This window comes from Erythrolamprus reginae, unplaced genomic scaffold (assembly GCF_031021105.1).
Source record: "Erythrolamprus reginae isolate rEryReg1 unplaced genomic scaffold, rEryReg1.hap1 H_57, whole genome shotgun sequence".
In the NCBI taxonomy this organism is placed as follows: domain Eukaryota; kingdom Metazoa; phylum Chordata; class Lepidosauria; order Squamata; family Dipsadidae; genus Erythrolamprus; species Erythrolamprus reginae.
Genome location: NW_027248514.1, coordinates 109,902 through 135,999, shown reverse-complemented (window position 1 = coordinate 135,999; position 26,098 = coordinate 109,902). Strand labels below are relative to the sequence as shown.

General features: G+C 43.2%; 1 protein-coding gene across 2 annotated transcripts in view; it reads left to right on the top strand.

Moving 5' to 3' along the window:
- The first annotated feature begins 6,426 nt into the window (after positions 1-6,426).
- Positions 6,427-26,098, top strand: part of LOC139155784 (docking protein 4) — a 66,561-nt gene continuing 46,889 nt past the window's right edge. For both annotated transcript variants that reach the window (XM_070731058.1, XM_070731057.1), the window contains exons 1-2: positions 6,427-6,516; positions 6,818-7,113. In XM_070731058.1, the coding sequence (XP_070587159.1) occupies positions 7,048-7,113 (66 nt within the window). In that variant the 5' untranslated portion in view covers positions 6,427-6,516; positions 6,818-7,047. The remainder of the gene's footprint in view (positions 6,517-6,817; positions 7,114-26,098) is intronic.

The following is a 26,098-nucleotide window of genomic DNA, read 5'->3' as shown; positions in this document are numbered from 1 at the left end:
TAGCACAAATGCATGCTCTTTCGGCACCCGAGAGAAAAAAGGTTTGCCATCACTGTCTTAGACTCCATTCTTGTATGTAGAAACTTGTGTCTTTCCTCTTGACATTGTAGAGCAGGGTGTCAAACTCAAGGCTGATGGGTCAGATCCAGTCCACAGGGTGCTTACCCCAACCCCGAGGGGGCACCTGCATTTAGCAAATAGCAAAAGGCTATTTTTTGCTTCTGCGCATGCGTGGGATAAAAAAAATAGCTGAAATCTTGCACATGTGTACCCTCGTGAGATTTTGCTTCCTGCACATGCGCAGAAGCAAAAATACACTGGGATGTGTGCACACACACAGCAAGATAAGCAAAGCTGCGCACACAGCACACCAGTAGCAGTGGTACAAGGAATCCACCCTTGCCCCCCCGAAATGAGACAAGTGATAAGATTTTTTAAAAAAAATTAAGAAAAAAATTATTTATAAACTATTCTGGGGGCCCCAATTTAAAAAGGACATTGATAAACGAGAGCAAGTTCAAAGGAGAGTTACAAGTATGGTGAGTGGTCTGGAAACCCTGTCCTAGAAGACTGAGAGGAGACTTGATAGCTGTCTACAAATATCTGAAGGGCTGTCACAGAGCAGAGGGATCAGTATTGTTCTTATTAGCACATGGAAGGACTAGAAACAATGGAATGAAACTGCTAGGGAGTAGATTTACATTAGATATCAGAAAAAGCTTTCTAACAGTAAGGGTGATAAACCAGTGGAACAGTTTGCCCCAGGAGGTGGTGGGCTCGCCTTCACTGGAGGTCTGGAGACTGGACACTCATCTTTCTGGGATGGTTTAGTGAATCCTGCATTGAGCAGGGGGTTGGACCCGATGACCCTGGAGGTCCCTTCCAACTCTATGATTCTATGATACAAAACAAAACACCAAAAAACCATTTTAAAACATTGATATTTAACATTTAAAAACAGTGATATAATATGACCTGGCCACGCCCACCCCAGCCCCCATGAGGTCAACCCCCCACCCACCCCCTATGCGGTCCTCAATGAAACCGAGTTGGACGCCCCTGTGGTCAAGTCCCAGCATGGATTTCTATTTCATCCTCGAAGCGTTAAATGGGGAGGGTTGGTACACCGCCCTACGATGCTGAGGATTTGTGTGAGTGCGAGGTGTGAAGAATTGCCAGGCGACAACGTTGCAAATCTTTCTCACATTTTGGTGTGCCTTCCCGGGGTAAGGGAGCTTAGTGTGAAGAAAAGATGTTGACACTAATCAGGCGCGTTCTCAGGGGGCGAAGTGAAGAAAACGTCTGGGCGGGGAGGGAGTTCAAGCGTCGCCCTCAAAAGACCAGGGCTGCTGCGAAAGCTGTTCTCCGAGGAACAAATTTTCACTGTTTCATAAGTTGCATCATTTTTCCACTCGGGGATTCTGAATTGAGTCTCCTTTTCTTCACCCTTCCTTGCTTTCCCCTTTCCTTTGCGTTCCCACTTTGTCGGCTGGAAAAGCCAAGATTGACCCAGTGAACACCAGCGCGGAACACGCAGCCCTGAATGGAACAGATTCGGCAAGATCCAATCCAGGAGCGGATGGCCATTGCTGCTGCTACTGGTGCACAGCTTCGGTTCTCTTGCGTGCATGTGTGCAGGGGTGGGCAGCAGGCAGGGCGGGGTGGAACGCAGTTCCACCGGCAGAAATGAAGCTGTATGTGCAGCTCCAGCTGATCGACGGCTGTCACTTCCTGGATTACTGGTCTAGGCTAGGTTCTCCCTTTATTCCCCTGCTGCTGCATCTGTGCTCCTTGCTTTTCTCCTCTTTTCTTCTTCCTGGCCTTGGACAAGCTTTCCTCTCTCCTGCCCGGCTCCCCTCCAGCCTCATGTGGCCACCTCCCGCCTGAGGTGCAAGCAGAAGGCCTGGGTGGAAGTGGTGCCGGCAGCATTTATGTTTCTGGCAGCATCCGTTCGCCCAGCTACCAAGCCTGAGGTGGGGGGTGACCCAGGAAGGAGAGTGCGGGAAACGCAAAGCAAATTGTCACCCCAGCGAGCGACACTGGTACGGTTGTAAGTAGAGGACTTAACAGTTCACTTGAATGATGATGATCATTCAAGCCACCCCCACCTGGTCATATGGCCGGCAAGCCATTCCTACCCAGTCACATGACCACTAACCCACACCCACAGTTTGGCAGTAAAAATTTTGGCTGCCCATTACTGCTTGTGTGTACTATGCATACACGTCCCAGTGCGTTTTTTCTTCTGCCCATGTACAGGAAGCAAAATCTTGCAAGGGGTTGCACACGTGTGTGAGAGATTCCAAGGATTGTTTTGCTTTGTACGCATGCGCAGAAACAAAAAATCACTGAAATCCCTCACAGCTGTGCACCCCCTCATGAGATTTTGCTTCCTGCACATGTGCACAAAGCAAAAATACCAAAAAAAGATGGCAGCGCTAATAGTGGCCATGCCCCAATGGCGCAACCTGGCAGCCACTACTGGTGCCCTGTCCCCTACCTTACCAGTAGCCACCCACGACTGATCCAATCATAGTTGGTCACCAGGATTGGAGGTTTAAGTCTTCCGAGCTTTTGCATTGATGCTGGAGCCCATCCTCAGCGAACGTCTCTCTGCCAGAGAGGTTTCCCAACTTGGCAACTTTAAGACTTGTGGACTTCAACTCCCAGAATTCTCCAGCCAGCAAAGCAAAGCTGGCTGAGGAATCCTGGGAGTTGAAGTCTACAAGTCTTGAAGTTGCCAAGTTTGGGGACCCCTGCTCTACCAGAACCTGTGCTACGGGGCTGGTTTATGCATAATATAGCAAAGTGCACATTGGAGTGGTGCGTTGGCCTAGAGCAGGGGTGGATGGCTATTACCGGACGCTACCGGTGCACTTCCATTGTCTTGCATGAGTGCATGCACCCCCACGCCCCCAGGTGTTTTTCCTTCTGTGAATGCACAGAAAACAAAAACCCGCTGAAATCTTGCGAAGGGACGTACGCACGAGACAGATTTGGGTGGGTTTTTTGCTTCCGTGCATGCCCTGAAACAAAAATTTACCAAATCTCTCTCACACACATGCGTCCCCTTGTGAAGTTTTACTTCTGCGCATGGACATAAAACAAAAAATGCAACGAAAAAGGTGGCAGTGCCCATAAGACTGCCAGTCACACACAAATTGCGCACTCTGGCAGCCGCTACTAGTACACAGTCACCCACCGCACCAGTAGCAACCCATAACTGGCCTAGAGGTGGAGCTCTCCCCTCACAATCAGCAGGCTGTGAGTTCAATCCTAGTAGAGGCGGATATTTCTCTCTCTGGGCACGATGAGAATTTATCAGCTGAACAAAACTCTGTGTTGGCGAGAAGGAAGGGCCTCCAGCCACTCAACCCCTTTGCTCACTCCATTCAGTTGCCCAGACTCCACTTCGTAGGGGATTATGGGGTCATAAAAAGAAGGGAAAGGGAAGAAGAGAGCAAAGCACACATTCTGGGAGAGGAAAGTTCCCTGAGGATCGGCTCCAGCCGCTCAGAAGAGAAAACGTCCAGTCCCGGTGACTCACCCAGATGGGAGCCTGCAACATTTTCCTGGGTTACGTATATTCGCCTTCATTCATAACAGATTGTCTTCCATGGCCCGGTAAGACAATTGTGATTTGTTTCAGACAGGCCTCTACTTGACCATTCATTTAGTCATCATTCAAAGTTGTAAAAACACTGAAAAAATGTGGTTTGTCCTCACACTTATGACTGTTGCTTCATTTGTCTTCACATTTATGACCGCCGTGCAAAAAGTGGCTGTGCGAACAGTCATGGGCCCTTCTAGACACGCCCATGTTTCTCCAACACTCCACCGTCTGCACCATCTGCACTAGTGCCGTTGTAACTTTGAATGGTCCCTCAATGGACTGTTGTAAGTTGAGGCCTATCTGTATTTCAATTCCTTGGTTGCAAAGTTGCCCTCAGCGAAATAAACAAACAAACACACAAACTCTGTGGGCCTCCAGAAATCGGGAGCGATCCACCACTGGACAGTCGCTTGTCTGAAATGGCAAAGGGCAGTGAGAGTGAACCTTTTTGGGTCTGTGTGCCAAAAGGGGGTGGTGTGGGGGTGCTGGCATGCATGCACTTGCCCACGCCCCTTCCCTTCCCCCCTTCCGCATGCGCAACCCCCCGTGCTGCCCTCTGCACATGCGCACAGGCTTTTCTGAAGCCTCAGAAGTAAAACAAAATCACCCAACATACAAACTGGAGGTTCAGGAAAACACTCTTCGGGTTTGCGCCAGGGTTTCTGGAAGCTTCCCTGCAAAAAACAGCATAATGGCAAACTGGAAGTGCCCTTTCCCAAACTTCCGGTTTGCCCGCTATGCTTTTTTTGCACTCCAGGGCGAAACAGCCTTTCCCAAGGCTGAAAATTAGCTGGCCAGTGCACACATGCACACTGGAGCTGAAACCTGGCAAAGTCTCGTGTGCCCTCTGACACGTGCTATGGGTTCGCCATCACGGGTATAGATTCTCTTCCTTGAGCAGAGGCTGGACTGCAAGACCTCCAAGGTCCCTTGCAGGTTCTATTCTGGTCTGGTCTAGTCCATAGTCTATATAGTCTGGTCCAGGCCTTTCTTTTTAGAGAAGCAAACTGGAACTAAGGAAAAACTTGCTGAATGAGGGGACAATTAACTAGTGGAACAACTGGCCTCCGGAAACCATGGGACTCTGTCACTGGTGTTTTTTTGGAACAGAATGGACAGTCATTTATCTGAAATGGTGTAGTTCTTCTGCTTGAACAGCAGGCTGGACTAGAAGACCTCCAAGGTCCTTTCCAGCTCCATTCTATTCTAAATTCTAAATAAAAGATTTAAAAAGTGGGTTTCAAATAGCAGGGAAGGAAGGAAGAAGGCTCCTTATGCAAAGGACATGATGCCAGTTGTGGGAGAAGGCATTTCAGTCTCCCAGGTCTGCCCACTAGCCAGCCTTCAGGATGTGGCCAGTGGAGAGTCAGCAGGAACGCTCAGACAGGCATCCCGGAGCTTAGCAATGTAAAGCAGCTATTATGGGATGCCTTGTGCAAGGGCTTCCTTTGTCAATGCTTTCGCTGACATCAGTGGGTGAGTCTGGCACGCTCGGAAGGGGTGCAGAGACAGCAAAGGGGAGGAGGGGAGGGTTCTTCCTGTCCTGGGGAAGGGGGAGGGCAGCTAGTCGTGGCAGGCTTAGCTGCCGACTCAGCTGCGATTCAGCCAGGACCAAGCTGGGATCCTTCCTTTCTTCCTTTTGTGGTCAAATTTACAAGTGGAGTTTATTTTTTGCAGCAGGGGAAAAAAGACAGGAGCTAGGAAATGGTGGCGGCTTCAAAGCATGGTCCCTGCTGGAATTGGGGAAATATTACGGATTGTGGCGCCCCTGCATGTCTGTGGGCAATTTTGCTCTCTGCCCAAGTGCAGTAGGAGAATTGCGCTGGACTCCGCTCGCACTCAGAGCCACAGGGGCAAGCACACGTCACCGTCCCACCTTAGCGGCCCACCTCTGCCTCCCACTCATCCCTGGCCGTTAAGAGCAGAGGTTCCTACAAACCTTTTGGAGGACGTTGTGTGAATGGAGCAAAAAACAGACCAAAGGGCCAGGAGTGATTAACAACAAACTCCCTGTGCTCATTTTACATGCAAACTCTGCATTTTTCACTATTTATTTTTAAATGCTGGACGTTGGGTGGATATGATCCTACCCTGCTAAGCAAACCAAGGCTGGGACAGGGCAGAGAAAAGCAGTTGTGTGGAGCAGCACAAGTGTCGGTCCCTCTGGACATGGCAGGCTACATCCAGTTTGCCAAAACAGCAGCAAGTTCACCCTGGGAGCCACCACATAAAAAGGTGCATGCTTTCGTTTGTTTCATATACCAATATGTTGGGGGGGGGGTGAGAATATATATTCCCTCGCCTGCAGTACATTTACTGCACCCAGCAGCGAAAAATGCTCCTTTAACCTTTGACCCGCCCACATTATCTTTATTTGCACCGACTGCAATTTAAAAAATGAAATAAAATCCCAGGATAATCCAACCTGGAGTGGCCAAACCAGGTAATTAGGCAGCGATCTCAACATGAGGAAACTCGTCGTGGTGCGTGTAGCCTCCTGCGCATGGCGGCTCTTCGGGTTTAATTAACCAGCCAAGTTAAATTAGCAGGCACATCAGCTCTCCTGCGTGTTCGTTTAAGGAGCTCAGATTCCCTCTTCGATTGGCAAGTGCCTAACTTTGATGCGAAAACATCTGGATTTCTCCAACAGTTGTTTGCAAGGGGAGAGAGCGAGAGCGAGGAGCTCGGGGAAGCCACGAGGGGGGGGGGGGGTGTCGAATAAAGTCTTTTAAAGCTTTGCTCCTTCGCACCGCTGTGCCTTCGGAGGCTCCATTTCTGACGTCCTGCGCTGTGTTGTTTGCAGAGAGCGAGGGAGGGAAAGAACCGAGAAGGTCCTACACGAAGTTCTCCTGGCGGGATCGAACAAGGGACCCAGGAGGCAACTTCCGAAGCTCCCTCGAAGGGTGGGTGTGCGGGGCTTTGGGAAACAAGACAGCCGCTTCTCTCCTCTTTTGTCCTTGCCGCGGGAGCTCCTCTTTTATGAATTGCAAGAGCCGAAGCGCCCGCCGAGTTCCGCGACAGACTGTTCCATTCCTCCACACACCCGTGCCAGCCACCTAGGATTCTCCCGAATGGTTAAGCCGAGGGGAGGGGGAGGGGGGGAGGAAAAGAGGGGAGGGGTAGAGGATGTGTGTGTGGGTGTGTGTGTGCAGACAAGCAGGAGGAAGATGTCACCCTCTCTAATCTGTCATTTTTATTTTTCAGCGCCCGGGTGGAAAAAAGCCGCTCCGACTAGAACGATGCTGGGAGGCAGGCGAGGCGGCGTGGCAGCCCACGTCTGAGAACAGGTGGAGAGCGGGCAGGCGCGCAGGGCAGGGCGAGGTTGGCGCTGCCCCAGAGGAAGGCAGCTCAGGGGCCGATCGAGGGAAGGAACAAGGGAGGCGTGGACGAGGTCAACCCGTGGCAAGCGAGGCGGCAGGCGAGGCGGCTGAGCCATGGCTACCAATTTCAGCGACATCGTCAAGCAAGGCTACGTGAAGATGAAGAGCAGGAAACTTGGGGTAAGTGGAACAGCCGGGGCGGCAAGGTCGTCCCCTCGTGAGCAGGAGGGAGGGGGCAGATCGGGGTCTCGGGGTAGATGCTGGCCGGGGCGAAGGACTAGAGGGGAGGAGAAGGGGGGCAGCCGCTGCTGTTGTGAAGAAGAATTTGCACGGGGAGACGGGGGGCAGTTCTTGATTCTCGGAGCCTCCCCTCTAGACAGACTCTCCCCCCCCCCCCAGTCTGCCAGAGATGGGGGCAGGGGGGGATGGCTAGAATTGCGGGGTCCCTTCTGGCATTGCTGCATAAAGGCTGAGCATCTCTCCAGGCAAAATCCCTGCGTTTCTATGGGGGGGGGGGGGGGGATGCCGACTGCTGATTGGTACGGTTCCTTTTTCTTTCTTTCTTTTTAATAACGCTTTTTAATGGAGGATCCCTCCCTGTGTGGTTGTATCTGTGTGTCCTTGCGTGTGTATATGTGTTTGTGTGTGTGTGTGAGAGAGAGAGAGAGATGCCTAGCCTGAATAAATCCACTTGGGCTCCAGGGATGGTTTTTGAATGGCCTGGCGTAGCTTGACTGGAAGAGTCGATGCAAGTGTAGGCAAATCTTTTTTGATTGTGCAGCTCAAAGGAGGAAATTGGTAGCAGGCTAATTCTATTATTTTGTCATCTCTGGCATCGCCTGCAGGAGTGGGGGGAGGTCAGATATTTTTGATAAGAGATGCCTTTGGGGGGGGTTCCACCGATTCTAACTGCTTTCCTGTGCTTTGGAAATGGGTGGAGGGAGATTTGTGCAGAAACGGAAAAGATTTGAACACCAGCAGAGATGCTTCTGTCCTTTCCTGGTTGAGAGATGTAGAATCCGAGGGTTGCGTTTCTTCAGGTGGCACCGCTTGCAACTGGCAAACGAACAGCATTCTTGAGTTACAGATGTTGCTTCTTCATAAAAATACATTGAGTCAGGAAAAACCTTCCTTCTGGTTTGTTGCTGCTACCGCCCAACACAGCTGCCCTCTTTTACGGCAGGGTGTCAGCCCAGCAAGATTGCTTCCCCATCTGGGTTCTTGCTAAATGGCTCTAGACCTGGGCTTGGGAGCCTCTGAGCTGGCATTCCCTGGCATCCAGCAACATCTCTAATGGAAGTCAAAAACGTGGGTTATTTTTTTTTCATGGTGGAGAAAATAACACTCAGTTAACGGAGTGTTATTTTCTCCACCATGAAAAAAAATAGCCCACTTTTTTTCCTTTGCAATAAATATTTCAATATTGCCTTCAGTCTGTCCCCAGGATTCAATATTGTTAGAAGTTTCAAAAAGACAACAGAACCATGAAACTGCTTTTGCAAGGGGTGCAGACATGCTGGGCAACAATGGTTGGCATGATGGAAACTTCTGTTTTCCTGTCCTTGGGTGGGTGCTTTCAAAAGGATCTTTGATCACCGACTCTACATCTTCAGAGTTCCCCTCCATTGTATTAATGATCACTCACAGGTCAGCTTTCATCCACCTGATCCCTTACAGTGTTTGGGAACCTAGGTCCAAGAAATTCCAGTTGGCAGGGTCAAAGGAATTCTGGGAAGTGTAGTCCCAAGCAGTTGGAAGAAGGCAATTTGAGGAAAGTTGACTTCAGTTATCGGTTCTGGTGAAGGAATCCAGTTTTGGCCAGACCCTTGAGAAGGAAAGGCCATTTGGAATTGTTTTGTTGGTTGCAGAAAAAATCTCACAGTCACAGGAAGTCATGCCTTTCTCTTCCCATCCTACTTCTCTGCTGCAAGATGTCCCTTCTCCTCCTGATTCATATTAAGAAATATGCATTAAATACATATCGATTTGTACTTAGAGGCCTTGAAGTATATGATGGACGCATGCTATTTTGTCTGCTTTCCCAGTTAGAGAGAAATAAGATTGGGTGTTGCTGGATAACAAGATGGGCAACACCCGGAAAGGCCCAATGATGGTCTCTGTTGCTCTCCTGGTTGTACCTCTTTGGCGGATGGTAAAAAGCCATTGAGGTCTGTTCTTCGGGGAGATATCAAAATGCTCAGGGTCTCTTTGGTAGGAAGGCAGGAAGGTTGCCATTCTCTCAACCAAAGCTGCTTCCACCAAAGACCGCACATTTGACAAAATGTTTCCTGCGTCAATACCGTATCTCTCAAGATAGTGACTAGAGAGCTCTTGATATGTCACCAGAATCACTATGGAATGATGGTTAAATGCCTTTGGAATGGTCAGAGGCTGTTTGGAGCCAAGAGAGACATTTGGGATTCTGAGAGTGTCCTGTAAGCACTTTCACAAAATGGCTGTTACACTTGAGCATGGCCAAACCCCAAACAAGAATTGAAATAATAAAATTACATAAGTTAGGGAGCTTGGTGGGTGCCAAGGACGATGCCAATAATCTCCAGGTACCCTGGTGAGGAGCAGACAGTTGAATCCTTGTTGTTACTCATAATAGCAACCAGTGATTGCTTCTGTGCAAATCAGGATATGATTTTAAATTTTGTGTCAGGCATCAGGGAAATCAGGAAATCCAGGCTGTTCCAAATGGGTATAAAGATTTGTTGCAGCTTTAAGGTCTCTAGAAAATCCTGAACTCCTAAGGGCCCCAGCAAATTGGTGAGAGATCAGAGTCAGTGGAATTCAAAGTGAGTGGACTTAGATCTCTTGTGGGTGGGAAGGGACTCAATTCGAGACTGATGACATGCTTGATCCCTCCCTCGCACTCAACTGGTCATTTCTTTTGGTTTGTCTCCTACTTGGAAAGATGGACAGATCTACCTCTTTCCTTCTCTGCAAAATTTCAAAAACAAAATGGTAGTTTTTCTACACCGCTTCGTTCATTCGTTCGATGCTGTAGACACCAAAGCTCCCTTGCCTTTGTGAACAATTTTTGTTGTTGTTGTTATGATGGTGGTTAAATGCCTTTTTGTATATAATGGCCTCAAACGAATGTATTGTGGGGAATCACTTTCATCTGAAGCCTAGTTTTCGATACATGTGTTTTATTATTGAAAAATTCAGATACGTGCCATAAATCAAAGTTCCTTTAATCTAGTCTCTCATTAATCCAGGTGAAAATATATTTATTTATTTAGGCTCAGAGGCTACTTCCATTATGGATGATTCTAAGTGGCATACAGTAAACCAGAAAAATTAAATTAAATTATGCTAAATTGTGATAAATATATTTGTATGCGTGTGTGTATGCATGTATTATGTGTATTTGTATGTGTTTGTATAAATATATACAGTATACAAACATCCTTTCAACCCGTGAAGGCTTTCTCACACGTCAAATCTTAGCAGCGTTTCTGAGTGCCAACACAATGGGTGCTAATCTGAAGAAGAACAATGGAAGTGAACCAGCCTTGGGTTGCTTAGAATTGGGATCCAAAGAATAGATTCCATGCTAGATTTTACCAAATGGGTGGAGTCTACTTGGAGAAGTTGGCCCTGAAGATACCCAGGTTTGGAGCCAAGTAGATTTTTAAAGAGAACAATCCACATTTGAACTGTACTTAGACTGGTCAACCCTTATAGGCACAGCAGCCATATAAATTTGCTGAGTGAGTGAGTGACAATGGATGAAAATTAAAGAGAGAAGCAACCTGGGATTAAGGAGAAACTTCCTAACAGTGAGGACAATGAACCAGTGGAACATCTTACCACCAGAAATCGTGATCGCTCAATCACTGGAGGTTTTTAAGAAGAGACTAGACAGCCACTTGTCTGAAATGGTTTAGGGTCTCCTGCTAGAGCAGGGGGCTGGACTAGAAGACCCCCAAGGTCCCTTCTACCTCTATCCTGATAGATAGATAGATAGATAGATAGATAGATAGATAGATAGATAGATGGATGGATGGATGGATGGATGGATGGATGGATGGATGGATGGATGGATGGATGGATGGATAGATGGATGAGATAGATAGATAGATAGATAGATAGATAGATAGATAGATAGATAGATAGATAGATAGATAGATAGATAGAAAGATAGATAGAAAGATAGGTAGGTAGGCAGGCAGGCAGGCAGGCAGGCAGGCAGGCAGGCAGGCAGGCAGGCAGGCAGGCAGGCAGGCAGATTTGAGCAAACTATGTAAAAGGCCCTTTTTACTACTCAAACAAATAAATTCAGGACCAGCTATAGCTTCTTCTTTTGAAGAATGCTAATAAAATTTCTTAGTAAAAAAAAGATGCTACCAAACTCCTGTTTTCCCCCATTGTAGACCAACCTGGCTCCTACAATGTCTTCTACTGATGTCTGGTTCCACCACAGCTGAAGGCAGTGAAGAAATGCTGATTCAGCAATTCCAAGAGAATTGAATGGCAAAGACAGAAAGGGCAGTGGAAGTATATCGAGTTACATATAGTAGAATCAGAGGGCTGGAAGCGATTCTAGAGGTCTTCTAGTCCAACCCCTGAAGGCAGGAGAGCTTATACTATGCCAGACAAATAATTGTCCAGTAGTTTCTAAATAACCTCTGGGGATGGAGGAAAATCTTCTACAGGTAATCCTCAACTTACATCCACAAGGGAGCTCAAATGTTCTGTTATTGAGACATTTGTTAAGGGACGTCCGCTCCACTTTATCACATTTCTTGCCATAGTTGTTCATTGAATCCCAGCAGTTGATAAGTTAGTACCATGGTTGTTAAGTGAATCTGGCTTCCCCATTGATTTTGCTTATCAGAAGAGGAATCGTGTGAGCTTGGGACACAACACAGCAACGGTCATAAGTATGAGTCAGTTGCCAAGGATCTGATTTTTGATCACATATTCATTAGGCTGCTACAAAGATTGTAAGTTTCTTCAGTGCCGTCGTAACTTTGAACAGTCACTAAATGAACTGTTGTAAGTGGAGGATTACCTGGATTTTCCCACTCTGGTAGGTTATAGATACTTTGCTGTTTATCCTTGTTTTTCTATGTAGGCAAACTAGGTTGAGAAGTAATGTGTGAACTGTTCTATTACCATCATCCAAAGCCAAGGAATGGCCAAACGCAGCCTGGGAACAGAGCAGGAATGGACCTTGCTTTATTGCTCAAGCCCATCTTCTCCACCAGCCAGCGATTCTCAACCTTCAGAACTTTTAAGATGTGTGGACTTCAATTGCCAGAACTCTCCAGCTAGCAGAACGAGGGGCTTTTGAGAATTGAAGTCCACACATCTTAAAGTTCTCAAGGTTGAGAACAAGAAACTGGAGAATTTTTAACTTTAAACACACTTCGGCACATTAAACCAGTGTTTCCCAACCTTTTTGGAGCCGCGGCACATTTTTCATATTTTCAAAATCCTGGGGAACATTGGGGGGGGGGGGACTAAAAAAAGTTTGGACAAAAAAATCTCTCTTCCTCCCTTTCGCTCTATTTCTCTCTCCCTCCCTCTTTCTCTCCCTTCCTTTCTCTCTCCATCCCTCTTTCTTTCTCTCTTCCTTCCTTCCTCTCTTTCTCTCTCCCTCCTTCCCTCCCTCTATGTGTTTCTTTCTCCCTCCTTCCCCCCTTGCTCTCTCTCTCTTGCTATCTTTCTTTCTCTCTCTTGTATCTCTGTCTCTCTCTTGCTATCTCTCTCTCTCTCTTGCTATCTCTCTTTCTCTCATTTGCTATCTCTCTCTCTCTCCCTTTCTTTCTCATTCCTTTCTCTCCCTCTTTCCTTTCTATCTCTCTTTCTTTTTCTCCCTCCTTCATATCTTCTTTCTCTCCCCCCTTCCTCCCTCTTTCCTTTCTCCCCCTCCCTTTCTCTTCTTTTTTCTCTATCCTTTCTACCTCTTACTCTTTCTTTCTCTCCCTCCTTCATTCAATTTTCTCTCCCTCCCTTTCTCTCTCTTTCCTTTTTCTCCCTCCCTTGTTCTCCCCTGGGGTTGCCTGTGCCTGCCCTGCACCACCCAACACGGACGGACAGCCCCCGGTCATCGGTTTGTCTCCCCCCCCCCCCCGGAGGGAGATCAGGCTGGCGAGGGCAGTAGATCTGCATCCCCAGCCGCGCGGAGGGAAATCGGGCTGGCGAAGGCGGTGGATCCACGTCCCCAGCCACGCGGAGGGAAATCCGGCTGGTGGGGGCGGCGAATCCACCTCCCCAGCCGGGTGGAGGGAGATCGGGCTGGTGAGGGCGGTGGATCCGCGTCCCCAGCCGCGCGGAGGGAAATCGGGCAGGCGGGCGGGTGGCCGCGGCTCTCTGCGCGCCCCTGAAAAAGGGTGCGCGGGGGGGCATTTTGGGGTGTGCTGGCACAAATTGAACAAATTTGGGGCCCTCCCGCCAGGCCCCAAAGGACAATTGTTGCCACCCCCGCCAGGAAAGCTCCAGCTGGGCAGGGCGCTGCCGTTGCCTCCGCCCTGGAGTTCTTGGTTGCCGCCGCCATTCCCCGGCGACTGCCCGGGGCCGCTGCAGCTGACAGCCTCCCGTTCCCGCTGCCAGTGCCCTCCCGCTGGACTCCAAAGGAGATTTGTTGCCGCCCCTGCCAGGGAAGCTCCAGCTGGGCGCGGAGAATAAAGCTCAGCTTCCGGTCTCAGAAGCTGAGCGTCGCAGCACACCTGATCATGTCTCGCGGCACACCAGTGTGCCGCGGCACACCGATTGAAAAACACTGCATTAAACCATTGTTGAAGTAAAGCGGTGCACCTTAATAGCACTAGCACTTAGACTTACACACCGCTTCACAGTGCTTTACAACCCTCTCTAAGTGGTTTACAGAGTCCGCCTATTTTCCCAAAAAATCTGGGTCCTCATTTTACCAACCTTGGAAGAATGGAAGGATGAGTCAAAATTGAGCCAGTGAGAATCAAAGTCATGGGCAGAGTTAGCCTGCAATATTGCATTCTAACAGATAGGAAGGAAGGAAGGAAGGAAGGAAGGAAGGAAGGAAGGAAGGAAGGAAGGAAGGAAGGAAGGAAGGAAGGAAGGACAATAGCAATAGCATTCAGAATTACATACTGCTTTATAGTGCTTTTACAGCCCTCTTTATTTTTTTTTTAAATATTTTTTATTAGTTTAAAAAACAAACAAACAAAGACATGCAACATTAAACATTTAAGGAGCTACCATTGCTCCGCTTATCATAGAAGTCTAACTAATACAGAATATAAAACACTCTAACTATTACCAGATCTAAGCAGAAAAGCCACACTTGAAGATTACATTATTGTTAAGTTTAATTATAAATTTTTAAAATTAAGATTATTGATTGAGTTTCTTTATGTTTTTTTTTAAAGTAAAATAAAAAATAAAAAATAATATACTTATATGTGTATATATTTATCAAAGAGCAATAAACAAATTATTAGTAATACAAAAAAGAGATAATATAAACACTTCTAAGTTAGTTATAATATAAACTATATAATTCTATCTTATAGTTTTTAAATAGTCATTTATTCTTATATATTTAATTTTTAATACTGTTTTTAACATTCCACCAATCATATACTTTATCCCAAATTTTATAAAATTCTGTTTCGGTTTGGTTGTTCAAACGTTTAGTCATCATATCTAGTTCTGCACACTCTATAATTTTTTTAAACACCTCAGTGTCTTTCGGTATCGTCTTTTCTTTCCATTTCTGCGCGAATGTTATTCGTGCCGCCGTCAATATATGTATTATTAAATAGTAAATTTCTTTTTTATACTTTATATTTGAAATACCCAATAGAAAAAATTCAGGGGATTTTTTAATATTCTCCTTTGTTATTTCATTTATCCAATTCTCTACTTTATTCCAAAATATTTTTGTCTCCGGACAGGTCCACCATGCATGGTAGTATGTGCCAACTTCTTTTTTACATTTCCAACAAATGGGCGATACCGAAGGAAACATTTTAGATATTCTGTATGGTGGAAGGTGCCATCTATAAAACATCTTAATTTGATTTTCTTTGAAAGAGATTGATTTTGTTATTTTCCAATTATACATCCATATCTTTTCCCAAGTATTTAAATCAATCTTTTTGCCAAAATTTTTGCACCAACTGATCATATTATCTTTCAATATCCAACCTATCGTTCTATGATTTAGTAAATATTTGTAAACATTTCCAATTGTCTTTGTTTGGTTTTGGAATAATAATTTGCCCAGTACATTATTTTCTTTTTTAAAAATATAAGTCTTTGCGTCTATTTGATATCTAGAACTAATCTGCATATAATGCCACCAATCTAAATCTATACCTAACTCATATAACACTTGTTTTGTTCTTAATTTTAATTGATTATCTAACAAGTCACTATATTTCCAAATCTTACCTTTTCCTTTAAGATTTGGGTGTACTATAGCTTCGAGGGGTGAAACCCATTCTGGCATTACTAAAAAGTGATTTTTCTTTATTTCATTCCACACTTCTATCAATGCCTTTCTAATAACATTATTTTTAAAATATGAGTGGGTTCTTAACTTATCATACCATACAAATGCATGCCACCCGACCATCAAGTCGTGACCTTCTAGGTTGAGCAATCTTTGATTTTCTAATGTCAGCCATTCTTTTATCCATGTCAGGGCCGTGGCATGATAATATAATTTCCAATTTGGAAGACCTAGGCCTCCTCTTTCCTTACGATCTTCTAATGAATTTTGTTTTATTCTTGATTTTTTGCTTTGCCAAATAAATTTTCTTATTATCTTATTCAATTCAACAAAGAATTTCATTCCTGGATTTATTGGAATCACTTGAAAAAGAAACAATATTTTTGGGAGAATATTCATTTTAACTGTAGAAATTCTTCCTACAAGTGATAATTGTAGATTACTCCATGTTTCTAAATCTTTTTTAATCTGGCTTAATAATTTTAAATAGTTATCATTTTTTTAAGATACGGCTTTAGAAGTCATCCATATCCCTAGGTATTTCACTTTTTTCGTGATCTTCATGTTTGATAGATCTCCTAAATATTTTCTCTGCATTTCCGTCATATTTTTTGTTAATATCTGAGTCTTTTCCTTGTTTATTTTCAATCCTGCAACTTTCCCATATTCTTCGATCACATTTATTAAGTTTAAAATATATTCTACTGGGTCATCCAATACAAACACTACGTCGTCAGCAAATGCTTGTGTTTTATAGGTTTCTTTTCTAATTTCCAGTCCTTTTATTTCCTTATCCGCTCTTATTTTTATCAACAATGCTTCTAAAGTTAAAATAAATAACAATGGTGATATTGGGCAACCTTGTCTTACTCCTCTTTGTATAACTATTTTTTCTGTCTGTTCACTGTTTATTATAATTTTAGCAGTTTGTTCAGAATGTATAGCGTCTATTATATTAAAAAATTTGGTTCCTACTTCCATCTTGTTTAGTTGTATTTTCATAAAATTCCAATCCACATTATCGAATGCTTTTTTGGCATCCAAAAATATAAGTGCCATTTGCTTTTCTGGATGCTGCTCATAATATTCTAAAGTATTAACTATTATTCTTAAATTATTTTTAATTTGTCTTCCTGGTAAAAATCCATTTTGATCACTATGTATCATGTTATTTATAATACTTTTAAATCTATTGGCAAATATTGATATAAAGATTTTATAATCGACGTTCAACAATGAAATAGGTCTATAATTTTCAATTTTTTCTTTCTTAGTATCAACCTTATGTATTAAGGTTATTAAGGTTTCTGACCAGGTTTTTGGTAATTTACCTATTGTCAATATTTGATTATATATCTCAAGCATATTTGAGAGCAATATTTCTAATTCTAATTTATAAAATTCAGCTAGTATTGCGTCTGGACCAGTCGCTTTATTATTTTTTTTGATTCTTTATGGATTGTTTTAGTTCTATATCTGTAATAGGTCTATTTAATCTTTGCTGTTGTGTTTCGGTTAGAACTGGGAGTTCTATTTTTTCCAGATATTTAAAAATTAAATCCTCACTTATCTCTTCTTTCTTATATAATTGTTTATAAAATTCTAATAATATTTCCTTTTTATCTTCTATTCTATGTTTTATTGTACCTTTTGAATCTATCAAATTTTTTATAATTTTATTTTCTCTCTCTTTTCTTAGTTTGTATGCCAGCCATCTTCCAGGTTTATTCGCATGTTCAAAATTATCTTGTTTTGCTCTCTTTATCTTTTCTACAATTTGTTCTTGTTCTATTAATCTCAGTTTATGTCTTATTAATTCTCTCTGATTTTTTAATTTGTCATCCTTGTCCTCTTTTTGCATTGAAATTTCTAATTTTCTTAATTCTTCTACTAATGCTCCTTGATATTCTTTCTTTTCTTTATTTTTTTTTGCCATAAATGATATTGTTAGTCCACGTATATATGCTTTAGTTGTATCCCATAAATTTTGAGGTGTGGTATCTGTATTTTTATTTATTTTTTAAAAAATCTCTAATTCCTTCTCTATCCATTTCTTATATTCAGGATCTTTTATTATAGTTCTATTCATTGACCAATTCTTTATTCTCCTTTTACCTTTCCAATATATAGATAAAGGGTTATGGTCCGCCCAAGTGTTTGTCTCTATTTCTATTTCACTTATTTATTCCATTATGTGAATAGGGGCCCAAGCCATATCAATTCTGGACCATGTCTTATGTGGGTTGGAATAAAAAGTATACTGTTTATCTTTTAAATGCTGTTCTCGCCATATGTCTTTTAATGTTAATTCAGAGCTCATTTTCCAAAATGACGCCGGTAAGATTACCTTTTTTTCCTTTTCTTTTCTTTTCCCGTTATAATCCATTTGGTCATCTGAAATTGCATTAAAGTCTCCTATTATTACCATATTTTCAATTGATAACTCGTTAATTTTTTCGTGTAAATCTTTATAAAATTGTTTTTGGTTATCATTTGGTGCATAAATTGAGACAATTGTTAATGGGTTTGTTTCTAAATCTAATTGTACTATCAAAATCCTTCCATCCCCATCATTATATATTTCTTTTGATTCAATTAGTTCATCAATATACATTGCAACACCTCTTTTCTTTTGATTAGCCAAACTGGTATATAATTTTCCCAATTTTGAATTTTTAAGGAGACTTCTTTTTGATTTTTTGATATGGACTTCTTGTAAAATGTTTATCTGGGCTTTTTGTTTCGTGAGTTTAGTTAATACTTGGTTTCTCTTCCTTGGGTTATTCAATCCATTTAAATTGACTGAAAATATTTTCAGATCATGTGTCATCTTTATTTATAGTACCTTTTAGGTTCTTTTGGTTCTCGGAGTCGGGTATCCAAAATTAAGTCCTGTGTGATCTGTGGTTGTTTCTGCCTCACCACCAGCGCTTCTTCCCCTCCACCACTCGTTGCCCCCATCGTTTCGTCGCTAGGCTTTGGTTGAGTCTGAATTTGTACGGTGCTGTCCAGTCTACTGCGTGCTAAGAAAGATCTTGCTTGTTCTACACTTTCTATTTTCACTCTCGTTGATTGCCAAGTTAGGGTCAACCCTTCTGGTATCAGCCATCTGAAAACAATGTTCTTTCTGATTGAAATGCTTGTAAGAAAATAATATTGTCTTCTACTCTCTCGGACTCTCCTCGGGACTTGTTTCAAAATCGTGATTTCTTTCCCATTGCGTTGAAAGGACTCGTTTTTTGTGTATCTCAGTATAGCGTCTTTGACTATTCTTCTTGTGAACTTAATGTGGACTTCTCTGGGTAAATTGTGACGCCTAACGTATCCAGTCTGGACTCGGTAAACTTCATCGGTTTCTTTTACCAGGTCTGTTGAGTCTAACTGCAAAATAGTTCCCATGACTTCTTCCATTTTTGAAGGCAAGTCTTCGTCTTTTTCTTCTTCGATGTTTTGAAACCTCAAGCCATGTTGTGCGGAGTGGAGTTCTAGATTGGTTATTGCTATATCAAAGTCTCTGCGGGCTGCGTAGTTACGGTCTTCATATTCTTCTACTCTCTGTCCCACATCTTGGATTTTCCCTTCTGTCACTTGTATTCTCTTTTCGCTATCTTGTAGTTTTTGTTGAATGACTTTTATATTTCCATCCATTTCGGCAACATTTCCTTTTACTTCAGTTAATTCAGTTCTAAGTTCCGCAATTTCTTTTTTAATTTCATCTTTCATCTCCTTCATCTCTTGCCTCAAAGTGTCACTTTGAGTTTTTGCCTGGGTTTGCAATGTCTTAATGTCTGCTAGTGCTTCTTGAATGATCTGAAAACTAGGGTCCATCGTAGGCTTGTCTTTTTCTTTCTCTTTAGCCAACATTGTGGGTATGGTCCTTTGTTGTAACGGTGATGAAGTTGGGGAGACCCTGGGTGTAGAGGTTGGGACGGGCGTAGTTGGTTGTTTTCGCGTTGTTATTGTAGTCACTGAAGTCACACTCTGTGCCCTGTGGGAACCTTTCATAATCCAAAATCACTGTTATTATTTTATTTTAAAAATTCTTTTAATCTTAATTTATTTATTTATTTATTTATTCAATTTTTATCTTATATATTCTTATATAATCTTATATATTCTTAATAGGAAAATGGAACAAAGAGAAAAGAAGAGAGTTAAATATATCAATTTGATTCAATTAATGTTGTAATTAATTATTTTGGTTTAATTGAGAAGGAAAATGGGTAGAAAGAGAAAAAGAAAGAAGGGGGAGAAAAATAGAAAAATGTTTCAGTGAGTTCCTAGACTCCTTAAAGGGGGCGGTCAGGGGGGGGAAAGGATGAAACCAATATTCTAGCACATAGCTATTTAATACTAAAAGAGAGAAAAAGTATAAATATGTTTTGGAAGAGGAAAAAATTAATAATAATTAAAAATAAAAGATAGAAAAGGAAGAGGGAGAGAAATGAAAAGGAGAAAAAAAAAGAAGGTAAAAAGGTAGGAAGATTTCTTTAAAGAGAACAAAGTGATAAGAGAAAAGGGGGAGAAGCTGGAAAAAAAATTCTTCAAAGGAGAGAAAGAAAAGAGGAAGTATGAAAGTATATATATATATATATATATATATATATATATATATATATATATATATATATATATATATGTAGATTGTTCTGAGTTCGGGTTTTGCCCTGTGTAATATTTTGCATGTCTATGCGACGTTTCGGTGAAATCACATCCACCATCATCAGGCTGAAGTTTCAAGCTTCGTGCTGTTGTAAAATGGAAACGTCGCATAGACATGCAAAATATTACACAGGGCAAAACCCGAACTCAGAACAATCTACATACATATACCCGTGAAAATTTACGAAAACAAACAAATATATATATATATATATATATATATATATATATATATATATATAAAATATATATATAAAGGAAAAGTCCAATGGGTAAAAAAAAGGAAGCCAAAATAGAGGAGACTATTAAGTCCTAAAATGCCAAATATAAGTTATGCTTTAATAAAAATCTCGAGAAAAAAGTACTCCAAGCAAATGTCCAATGTAATATTCAATATAATGTCCAGTTAAAATAAGTATCTTCTTATTGTATAAAAAGGATTTAAAAAGGATTAAAAAAAGCAAGGAGAAAAGAAAAAAAAACCCACAAAAGATATCCTTACGCCTCAAGTTGAGAGAAAAAATAGTCCCATTTAGTCCATAGGAAGAAGAGAAAAATCGAATGAAAAAATTTATAAAAATATAAAAATAAAATATGCCATCCAAAATTTACTCCAAACAATTATGATCTCAATAATCTCAGTAAAATTCCATTATAAAAAGGTGATTTCAATTCAATCCATATGATCGTGTATTCAATTCATTTAAATGTTTTTGGTTTATCTAATCCAGTAATTGTCAAATCAATCTTTTAATTGTCAGGTAAAAATATAATTTTAAAGGAAAAACAATAGTAAGGAATAAACAACAAAGGCACCACACTATCTTAAAAATATAAAGAGATTGTAAAAGAAAAAAGATTATACTGTTGGATTTAACAAAGGGAAGTAGTTCCGGCTAGGCTTCTCCTCCGCGTATGGATATCACTTACAGTTTGTTTATTTTCCTTCTGTTTGCGTTCGCCTTCAAAGTCCCTTCTTTTTCTGAAAAAAAAAAATTCCTCCGAACCGAAAGATTCCGTGTGGTGCTGTAGATCTCTCTTATCTGCCGATCTGCTGGTCTGTAGACTTCTTATTCTTTCTTTTAACTTCCGCTATCGGCGATCGCTATGGCTGCGCCCAGATGGCCGTCTGGTTGCAGCTCTTCATTCCTGCAGCTGCGGGGCTGTCCCTAACCCCCGGGGTCGCGGCGGTCCATCCCGGGGGGTCCAGGAGACCCCCTGTCCTGGGCCGACCCCGTCCGGGTGTCGGCACAACGCAACGCGGCGTCCTACAGGGTGAAACGAAGGCCACGGAGCCGGAGCTTGGCTTCCGCACCTCTGGCGCGATCGAGCTCCACCCGGAAGTCTTTACAGCCCTCTTTAAGTGGTTTACAGAGTCCGCCTATTTTCCCCAAAAATCTGGGTCCTCATTTTATTCTCCTTGGAAGGATGGAAGATGGAGTCAACCTTGAGTTAGTCAGAATTGAACTCCTAGCAGTGGATAGAGTCAGCCTGCAACATTGTCTTCTAACCACTGTACATCATGGATGGATAGATGGATGGATGGATGGATGGAAGGAAGGAAGGAAGGAAGGAAGGAAAATAGCACTTAGTGCTTTACAGCCTTCTCTAAGTGGTTTACAGCTTCTTGCCCTCAACAGTCTGGGTCCTTATTTTAACGACCTCTGAAATATGGAAAGCTGAGTCCACCTTGACCTACTCAGAATTGAACTCCTGGAGTGAGCCGTGAGTTAGCCCTGTAGTACTGCATTCTAACCACAGTGCCACCACGGCTCTTCCGTGGCTGCCTTGCTGAGACCAGAGACTGCTTATATTCTGCAGCCGACCAGTTGATCAGACCGCACTTGGCTGGGAAGCAACGGGCCCCACATGAGCATAAGCAACAATTTCTCCCATTGTAAGAGCGTGTTGCTGTGATTGCAAAAATTGCCACTAGCTGCTTTTGCAATCTGCCAGCTCTCACATTTGTGTTTCTGCTTGTGTCCATGGAATTGGAAGACAATTGATGGGGAAGAGATTGTCTCACATCCGGTGTGCACCTCTGGGGGAGGATGAAAATACTATGCAAGCTGGGCCTGGACCAGCTTAAAAGATTCCTGTTTCAGAAATTTCGGCTATAGGCCTCATTCTCACACACACAAAAATCAGCACAACACATGAAGTTCCAGTCAATAATTTATTACTCCTGCCTATACATAAAGAATCTAGTCAATTAACATCCACACTAAATTGGCAGTAGATAAGTAAATGGGATTCAAAGGAACCCGACTTTGAGCGTTTGCAAGCAAGTAATGATTCCAGTCTGATTCCTCTCTTGACCTGCTGCTTTGCCTGGTTTTTTTCTACATTGATTCCCCTATCATCAAAAAGAGGCTGTAAAAATATTTACTGACCTGTCGCAGCCTGGACACAAACTGTTTCAACTCCTACCCTCAAAACGTTGCTACAGAGCACTGCACACCAAGACAACTAGACACAAGGGCAGTTTTTCTGTCAAACTATTTACTAAGTCTACACTACTATTACTATTAGGGGTCGGTCCTCTCCCCCCTGCTATTTAATATCTACATGAGACCGCTGGGTGAGATCATCCAAGGGCATGGGATGAAGTATCATCAGTATGCTGATGATACCCAGCTATACATCTCCACCCATGTCCAGTTAGCGAAGCAGTGGAAGTGATGTGCCGGTGCCTGGAGGCTGTTGGGGTCTGGATGGGTGTCAACAAGCTCAAACTCAACCCCAACAAGACGGAGTGGCTGTGGGTTTTGCCTCCCAAGGACAATTCCATCTGTCCATCCATTACCCGGGGGAGGGAAATTATTGCCCCCCTCGGAGAGGGTCTGCAACTTGGGCGTCCTCCTTGATCCACAGCTAACACTGGAACATCATCTTTTGGCTGTGGCGAGGAGGACATTTGCACAGGTTCGCCTGGTGCACCAGTTGCGACCCTATTTGGACAGGGAGTCATTCCTCATAGTCGCTCATGCCCTCATCACCTCGAGGTTCGACTACTGCAACGCTCTCTACATGGGGCTACCTTTGAAGAGTGTCCAGAAACTTCAGATCGTGCAGAATGTGGCCGCAAGAGCTATTGTGGGGTTACCTAGGTTCGCCCACGTTTCTCCAACATTCTGTGGCTTGCGTTGGCTGCCGATCAGTTTCCGGTCACAATTCAAAGTGTTGGTAATGACCTATAAAGCCCTACATGGCATCGGACCAGAATACCTCCCGGACCATCTTCTGCCGCACGAATCCCAGTGGCCGATAAGGTCCCACAGAGTTGGCCTTCTCCGAGTCCCGTCGACTAAACAATGTCATCTGGCAGGCCCCAGGGGAAGAGCCTTCTCTGTAGCAGCCCTGGCCCTCTGGAATCAACTCCCCCCAGAGATTAGAACTGCCCCCACCCTACTTGTGTTTTGTAAATTACTTAAGACCCACCTATATCACCAGGCATGGGGGAATTGAGACATCATCCCCAGGCTTACAGAGTTTTATGTATGGTATGCTGTGTTGTATGGTTTTTTTAAATGATGGGTTTTTAGATGTTTTCTTTTAATTATTACATTTGTTACGCTGTATATTGGATATTGTTTTTGTCATCGTTGTGAGCCGCCCCGAGTCTACGGAGAGGGCAGCATACAAATCTAATAAATAATAATAATAATAATAATAATAATAATAATAATAATAATAATAATTATTATTATTATTATTATTATTATTATTAGTTTTGCTCATCATTCCTATCACCCATTTCCTCCCACTTATGACTGTTTGACTGTAATTAGCTTGTATCCTTAAGATTTTTTATTAATATTGATTGTTTCTTCATTGCTTATTTGATCCCTATACCAATCATTAAGTGCTGTACCTCTTGATTCTTGACAAATGTATTTTTATGTACACTGAAAGCATATGCACCAAAGAGAAATTCCTTCTGTGTCCAATCACACTTGGCCAATAAAGAGTTCTGTTCTATTCTATTCTAAGCCTCTCTCCAACACACATCTTCCTTCCTTCCCTCCTTCCTTCCTTCCTTCCTTCCTTCCCTCCCTCCCTCCCTCCCTACTTACTTACTTACTTACTTACTTACACCTACCACCCACCCACCCACCCACCCATCCAATCATGATGTGCAGTGGTTAGATTCCTTCAGCTAACTGTTAGCTGTAGTTCACCAGTTCAAATCACACCACCAGCTCGAAGGTTGACTCAACTTTCCAACCTTCCAAGGTGGGTCAAATGAGGACCCAAATTGTTGGGTGCAATATGCTGATTCTGTAAACTGAGGACTGTAAAAGCTCTATGAAGCAGTATATAAATCTAAATGCTATTGCTATTACCTTATCAAAATCAGGATATTGCTTTCATTATCCTGCATTTTAGCCCATAATTTGAGCTGCTGGATGAGATGTTCAGGAGCAGGTTGCTCCCTTCAGATAAAGCCAAGGTCTCTCTCTGTTTAGGTACATAATTTTCTTCTAATACTTTAATGAAACTAACTTGTAATCCAATAAAACTGACCAGCAGGAGAAATTTATGGCAAAGGAGAGGGAACAGCATTTTCAGACAGGAGGCAGGGAATTCACTGACCCAGGGTACTGATAGTCTGTGATTTATGACTGTAACTGAGCATGGAAGTCATAGCAGCCATAAAGCAGGCGGTCACACGAATCGTTTGGATTCTACAATCTTTTTTGGTTGTCGTTTGTATTTTGTGGTGGTCATTAAGTGAATCCATTGGTTGCTCTGAGCAGTTTTGGTTGGAAACCGGGAGTAATGGCAAATTTCCGGCAAAATGTAAGTAGGACCCTGCAAATACCTGGAAATGTGAGTCTGAATGTCCGAAGTTCAGCCCTGTGACTGTGGGCGCGGCCAGACAGTCCTTAGATAGCCGGTCATCATAAGGAATCCTTTGGATCAGGGATGGCAAACCTTTTTTGGTTCGCGTGCCAAAAGGGGGCATGTGGTTGTGTTAGTAGATGAAAAGAATGGAAGTTCAGGAAAACACACTTCCATTTGCCCCTTGTGCTTTTTTTTGCACTCCGGGACTTTAGGAAGCACAACGGGCAAGCCGGACGTTTGGGAAATGCACTTCTGTTTTGCCCATTGTGCTGGTTTTTGCACTCCAGGGCTTCAGGAAACTTCCCTGAACCCTCCAGAGTGCAAAAAATTGCACAACGGCAAACAGAAGGGCACTTTTCCGAACTTCCAGTTTGTCCATTGTGGGATTTTTTTGGCTTTCCCTGAAGCGTCCAGAGGACAAAATGGCCTTTCCCAAGGCCGAAAATCAACTTGCCAATGTGCGTATGCGCGCTGGGGCTGACCAGGGCAAAGTCTCGCGTGCCCTGCCATATGGCTCTGCGTGCCACCGGTGGCATGAGTGCCATAGGTTCACCATCACGGCTTTAGAATCACGGCCACCAGCTAAGACAGTTTTAAAGGAGATCAGACACGATCACAGGGCTGAATTGCTTGATGTTTTCACTAATCCTAAAAGCCAGGGGCTATCTGCCATGCAGGAGATAAATTACATGTTCTGGAGAGCAAGGGATGGCTGTGTGTGTGTGTGTGCGTGAGTGTGTGTGTGTGTTCCTGTCTACACAGTTGTTTGGTGTGGGAAATAGGAAATGAAACAATGGTTGTGGAGGTTAGCTTGGTGTGTCTGTTTTCTGGTTGGCGGCAGAGATAATGGGGCAACTCTAGAGAGACTTTGCTTTGGGTAGCCATCCCTCTGCGTGCACCCAATCAAAGCAATTGGCCCAATCCACCTGCTGCCCAATCTGCATATTTAGAAAGCAAGTTTCCATTACAACTTCACTCGTGTTCCCTCTCTGGAGAATCCACTGAAGCCCCGCCTAAGGCACTCTTGTCAAAGCACACTGATCCCTTGTGGCTCTGGCTTTAGAGTAGATTAACAGAGTTGGAAGGGACCTTGTAGGTCATCTAGTCCAACCCCCAGCTCAATCAGGAGACCCTACACCATTTCTGACAGATGGCAGTCCTGTTGTTTCTTGAAAGCTTCCAGGGATGAAACTCCATAACGTC